General features: G+C 34.2%; 2 protein-coding genes across 2 annotated transcripts; both read left to right on the top strand.

Annotated features, from left to right (window-relative positions):
* Positions 1 to 570: 570 nt before the first annotated feature.
* On the top strand, positions 571 to 1,434 carry LOC106614608 (uncharacterized). The gene is made up of 2 exons (XM_014230425.3): positions 571 to 731; positions 886 to 1,434. Exons 1-2 carry the CDS (start codon positions 681 to 683, stop codon positions 1,237 to 1,239), a joined length of 405 nt encoding a protein of 134 aa, XP_014085900.2. The 5' UTR covers positions 571 to 680; the 3' UTR covers positions 1,240 to 1,434.
* A 142-nt stretch (positions 1,435 to 1,576) lies between these two features.
* EndoA (SH3 domain containing GRB2 like, endophilin-A) lies at positions 1,577 to 5,394 on the top strand. Its single transcript, XM_014230424.3, has one exon. The coding sequence runs from the start codon at positions 1,921 to 1,923 to the stop codon at positions 3,040 to 3,042; it is 1,122 nt and encodes a 373-aa protein (XP_014085899.1). The 5' UTR covers positions 1,577 to 1,920; the 3' UTR covers positions 3,043 to 5,394.
* Positions 5,395 to 6,607: the final 1,213 nt, after the last annotated feature.

The following is a 6,607-nucleotide window of genomic DNA, read 5'->3' as shown; positions in this document are numbered from 1 at the left end:
TTTTAATGCAATATTTGCAACACATAAAAATATACCTATAGAAAAATAGGTACATATTTAATATATGCAAGCAAATGCATGGAATGCGAACAAGCAAATTTTGTTTACACCCACGCTTACATACATATGTATTATATATATATACATATGTGCATACATTGTTTGAGAAAAAAATAAAATTCTGCAACAATTTCTACGTGAGCAAGCAAGTGTTTTTTTCTATTTACTATGCGTAACTGATCTCAGCACAATTAGATCATACTTGTATATGAACCTGCATATAGTATGTATATATTTACATCTAAAAATTGTGCTTGTAGTGCAAATAATAATAGATGTGTAAATCAAAGCTTGGAAGATAACACAATCACCTGTACACATTTATATACATACTAGCATCATATGAAATTTTTATTAATAAAACTGCTACCGTTTAACCGACATTTACATACGTATACGGTATATGTAATACAAATGTCAAATAATGCAAATAAACAATTTAAAGGAAAAATCTACGCATAGCCGAGATAAGCTTCCAACCAAACTGGGATATAAAAGCCACAATAAACGGTAGCGAGAACAATTAAAAACGAAAAGTGCAACGAAACCGTTGCAACGCTAAAACCAAAAATTTGTATTCCAATTCTTAGTCGGCTTTTGAATTCTAACAAGAACTTAGTATGAAATTTTTAGTAATTTTAGCATTGTTTTGCGGTATTGTAGCGGTAAAGGTAAGCTTTTTGTTTAAATACGATCACTTTTATATTGCATACATACCTACACTTGTGTTCATAACCTCAAACGGAAGCACTTGCACTGATACACCTTTTTATAAACGTTTATGAACGCAGTCTAATTATAACTATCTACAAACTTACCTTACAGGCACAATTGAATCTTGGTTTGGGCTTGAGCATTGCGCGAGCTGGCCCACCACCACCGCAGTTTTTCCAAAATGTCATTCTTAATGCAGAAGCGCAGAAAGTTCTCGTTACTCCCGGTTTACCCGCTGATTTACAACAGCGTGTACAAGACACACTTAGCAATTCTGAATCCGGATTCAATAATTGCGGTACTGTGTCCACATTGCCCTGGTTTCAAATGCGTTGCGTCGCCTTACAACTATCGAAGTCCAAAGCTGAGTTGAAGGCCATAGATGATGAAGCAAAAGCGAGAGCACAAGCAGCTGCAACAGCGGAAGCAAGTGCACCAGCTGCCGCAGAGGCAATAAGCATTTAAATATGATAACAATAACTATTGCATTAACAGAATATAATTACCTTTATTGTAACATTTCAATTTGATAAATCTTGCTATAAAATATTTCGAAACATTACATCTAATTCACACAAATTTTACAAAAAAACTAAACTCTCAATACATGGTGTTTGTTATGAAATAAAAAATATTTTGAAATATTTCCTTCCGCCCGCATTTGAATTGTATATGATTACAAATACACCCTGTACTTGAAACTGCTTTATTTATGTTAAACATTAGACTGCCTTACCAGCTGAAAAGAGCTTTTCAACGAATGTCATAATCAGCCCCAAAACTGCCAAATGTCAAATTGTCAGGGTCGAATCGCCCCCCACTGTTGGCGAATGTTGGCGCAGTGCAAAACATTTTCCAGTCATTTCTTCTCCTATCTCCAACACACACCAAAAGCTCCGCTACGAAGTACACAAATTCTTTGGATGTGAAATATCGATTTGCAGTGCGAGAAAAGTCCATTAGCCAAAAAAATTAAATAAAGTTGGAGAAAATCGGAATATCTAATAAAAAACAAATTCCAAGTGCAAATCGAAAGTCCACAAAGTCGCCGAATCGTTTGGAAAACCAGAAAAACGCGTAATTAATAGCTCTAGTGAAATTCGCAGTGTGACTTGACGACTGAGTGAAAAAGCGAAAGTTGCAGGGATGGCGTTCGCAGGATTAAAGAAACAAATTAACAAGGCGAACCAGTATGTGACGGAAAAAATGGGTGGGGCGGAGGGCACAAAGCTGGACATGGACTTCATGGAAATGGAGCGTAAGACGGACGTCACCGTTGAACTGGTCGAGGAGCTGCAGTTGAAGACGAAGGAATTCCTTCAACCAAATCCAACGGCACGTGCTAAAATGGCAGCAGTCAAGGGTATATCGAAACTATCCGGACAAGCCAAGTCCAATACGTACCCTCAACCAGAAGGTCTACTCGCCGATTGTATGCTAATGTATGGCAAGAAGTTGGGTGAAGATAATAGTGTATTCGCGCAAGCGCTTGTCGAATTCGGTGAAGCGCTGAAACAAATGGCTGATGTAAAATACTCACTGGATGACAATATTAAGCAAAATGTCTTAGAACCATTACACCACTTACAAACTAAAGAATTAAAGGAGGTAATGCATCATCGTAAGAAGTTGCAGGGAAGACGCCTCGACTTTGACTGCAAGCGTCGCCGGCAAGCTAAAGACGAGGAGATTCGTGGCGCCGAAGAGAAATTTGCCGAATCGCTGCATTTAGCGCAAATGGGCATGTTTAACTTGCTCGAAAATGACACAGAACACGTGTCACAATTGGTAACGTTCGCTGAGGCGCTTTTCGAATTCCACTCGCAGTGCGCTGAAATACTGCGTGGCTTGCAGGAGACACTTCATGAAAAACGAGAAGAGGCTGAATCCCGCCCAAAAGCTGAATTTGTGCCCAAAACATTGTTAGATCTGAATCTCGATGGCACCGGCACTAACGATACGGACAGCGTGAGCACACCGGCACATAGGGCTTCAGCGGCATCACCGCTACCCTCGCCCTTGCGCTCACCAGCCAAATCGCTGGTGCCGGGAGCTACGACACCACAACGCCAACAGCAACCATGCTGTCAGGCATTGTACGATTTCGAGCCAGAAAATCCGGGCGAATTGGGCTTCAAAGAAAATGATACCATTACATTGTTGAGCCGTGTGGACGACAATTGGTATGAAGGCTCTTTAAATGGACGCACCGGCTACTTCCCACAGTCATATGTGCAAATTGTGGTTCCACTGCCCAATGGCAATTAAGGGGAGCAGGCTTAGCTGTTACATTTGATGAGAGCAAAACACTTCATCACTCCATAAGCAACTAGTTGACAAACAATAATTAATTATTTAATATTAAATTTAACGGTTAATTAAATTTAAAGCTACTTAAAAGCATAGAAGCATCAAAGAAAATCGCAAACAATTGAGATGTGTATTTATTATAATTAATTAAACTCAATGGAAATTATAAGATTTATAAAAAAAATTCAAAGATCAATTCATAAATACTTCAATTACAATTCAATTTGAAATCTTGGAACTTTAAAAATGATATTTGTAACTTTAATGAAACAAAAATAACAAAAACAAACCCCGAAAATTGATTGTGCTACTATGAGTATTTATGTAATTCCTAACTTATTGCCTACCTATCAGCCTGTTATCACAAAAAAAAAAAAATCATCTAAAATTGTTGTAATTTTTAAGTCATTGCATACCTTACCCTATACATACACTCATATACACATAAAAGCAAACTTGTTCCCAATTCCCCATTTCTTGCTCTAAACTTACCTACATTGTGTGTGTTGTTTTGTTATTTGTATTTATATATATGTATTTATTAAGCATAATACAATAATATTATATACGTGTATATTTATTATTACTCTTACATTAATCGTATATATGTTTTCGAGGTGAAGTAAAACAGACATAAACAAGAATAAAAACAAAAACGATAAATAAGTTTAAAGAAACACGAGAGCGAGAGCTCCCTAATTCCTAAATACCTTAATATACCTTATACATTTATTGAAAAGACCTTAAATAAACATAAAGTTTAAACACGAAACCTTCTGAACTGTATTGTATTGAAAATGGTGTACCACTGAAACTAAAAACAAGTGTCATAATTTAAACTACTAAATAAAATATACGTATATAAAAGGAAACCAAAATAAACAGTGGTCTAGAAAATAAAACGGATAGGTTTTATAATTAGCTGTGTTAAACTAATAATTTTAGTTTGTTAAAATTAATCATGTAACTATGTAAGCTGTTAAATAATGTCGAAAATATGTATAAATAGCAAACATTTGTGTTTATATGTAAGTACAGCAAAATGTGTGCTGATACAATGAGAAAAAGCATTAAAAGCTATCAGCGCTGGATGTGCGGTTTCACAAAGTTTTGAAAAGTTTTTGTTTGAAGCTAACTTTAAATGGATTTTAAACAATTAAGTGCTTGAAAGTGATACGTATATACGTGCATGTATTCATTTGAAATGTTTCACGAAAGTTTGCTGCCTTTTATAAAGAGCTACTTAGGGAAAATTGTTAACCAGTTGATAAATAAAGCGCAATGTAATAGAACTAATAGCTTTTTGGTTGATTAAACTAATTTTCAAAGAAAGTTCGGTTTCATATATGTTTTTTTTTTATTAGTATTTGAATATTATTCGTAAAATTTTCTAGTTTTTAAATAACACTTTATTAAGTAAACTATTTGTTTTAATTATTTTGTATGCAAACTATTGCTTTAATACTACACAATGCTCATACTATTTTGTTGTCTTACATTCCATGCTATCTTAAGTGCATATTTAAATACTTTTCACATTTTGACTTTACTATTTTGTTTTTTCTAAGCACAAAGCCAAAACTTGTCCGTTTGTATTTTTGTGGCACTGTCACTCGAGCGGATTACTATCCGATTAATGTACTGATAATAATCAAGTAATTAACGTTTGGTAGCGATACCGATAGCGTTTGCGAGAAGTTTTGAACAAATATATTATGCAAGAAGAGAGTCGAAGGTGGTTTAGGTTTAGTAGTCTCATGTTGGAATAAAAAAACAAAACAAAAAACTAAAAACAAAACAATTTAAAAACATTGGTTTAATAATTGTATACATGCATACTTAAAATATAGAAGAAAAGGCTAAACATAACGAAAAACAATAATGTATTGAAAATATATACATACTTACATACATATATGCAACTTGATGCAATTACGATGAATTATAACAATAATAATTGTAATGGAAATTTACAAGTGTAATAATGTAACAATTACCTACCCCTATACATACATACATACTATATACAAATACTTAACGTTAATATGAAATATGAAAATTAACTATAAAGCTACCGCAAATGAAGATATAGAGATGAAGACGGCGTGTAAAAGGTTTATGATATTGCTGATATTAAGATATAATATGTATTAATTACGTTATGCAAACAAACAAACAAAAAACTTACAAAAATTATTGAAGCAAAGCGCGACAAATATGAAGGCAAAACCCCGATAACAAAAAAATAACAAAAAACCAAAAAGAAATTAATAAAATTTAATTTTTAATGTGTCTTTCGTTCCAACGCAAGTATTCTTTCTTCCAATATTATTTCATTTTCGTTTTCTTTGCATTTTATATGCTCACTGAATTAGCTGCTATATCATCTGGTTTCTTATTTCCCCTCACCATCCACCAATAGCGTCCAAAATCGCCTACTTTTCTGCATACACCTGCTAGACGAATGCTACACCCCCGCCAATTGTCACAGCAACGAGTCATTAGCCGCCCTCTGGCAGTCATACGCCAACACTGTTGTGCGATCTGTTCCTCGTTTTTCTTCTGTTTCATTTACACGCTATTAATTATACTGAATTCTCTCAATCCCCCGCGCTGTGGTTAAAAACAAATAAATATAATTAAATTTGGGGGCGGTAAATGGCTATCTCTATGACAACAATGTCAATGCCAAGCGGAGGCCAATTCATACTAACTTATGCATATTTGAAGAGCACATAATACAGCATCGGCTCTATTATCAATAGCTTATATGCTCCCCGCTATTGCGCATCCTTGAATGCGCACATCCACAAACAATCCATGATATGTTTTCAAATTTGTACGCTTGTACATATGTATGTACATGATAGTCTAGTAATGGCATTTTAGCGTCGTTGGAATTTTCAGTATAACCCTCAAATGAAATCAAGGCTATTAAGTATAATAGCGCCAAAGTGATTGTGACCTCAACGGAGGAGCCTGTGTTCAAACTCAATAATTACGGTGTAGTGTGCGTACTGTAATAGAAGGTTGACGCCAGTGAAGCTCACAAAGATTGCGCGACTGTGAAAATTTAACTTCCGTTTTGCTATGATACAAAGATATAAATATATGTTTGTATACGCGTATACATTTGCCTTGATGTGTGGATGTATGTTAGAATAATATCAAGCGGTTAGAATGAGTCCATTATTTTAAATATCAATAATTATTATTAGATTCTTTGAGCACCCCTACCAACCCAAAAAACTATTGTTTATGATTTATTTCCATAAACGTTTACTGTTATTAGCTTCGAGCTTGTTACTGTTATCTCAACTTTGTTATCATTTTAAGTACTGTATTACAAAATTCGTTCCCCACTTACATTAAATTAAACTTAATTTAATTCAACGCATTACAAAAATTTAGACATTTTATGGTCGTTTGATAAATTACCAATTCAGTTTTTCATAAATTAAGTTTCTATATAAAAAATAAATTAATTTGAAAGGAAATAAATTGTTTTAAATCTTCCTTCCTT

Source organism: Bactrocera oleae, chromosome 2 (genome assembly GCF_042242935.1).
Source record: "Bactrocera oleae isolate idBacOlea1 chromosome 2, idBacOlea1, whole genome shotgun sequence".
Lineage (NCBI taxonomy): Eukaryota > Metazoa > Arthropoda > Insecta > Diptera > Tephritidae > Bactrocera > Bactrocera oleae.
The sequence above is the reverse complement of the archived record's forward strand: the minus strand, read 5'-3'. Positions and strand labels throughout refer to the sequence as shown.

Coding starts and splice junctions, on each gene's coding strand:
- LOC106614608 (XM_014230425.3), top strand. CDS start 681: ATGAAATTTTTAGTAATTTTAGCATTGTTTTGCGGTATTGTAGCGGTA. Junction 732..885: donor GCGGTATTGTAGCGGTAAAG/GTAAGCTTTTTG, acceptor CTTACCTTACAG/GCACAATTGAATCTTGGTTT.
- EndoA (XM_014230424.3), top strand. CDS start 1,921: ATGGCGTTCGCAGGATTAAAGAAACAAATTAACAAGGCGAACCAGTAT.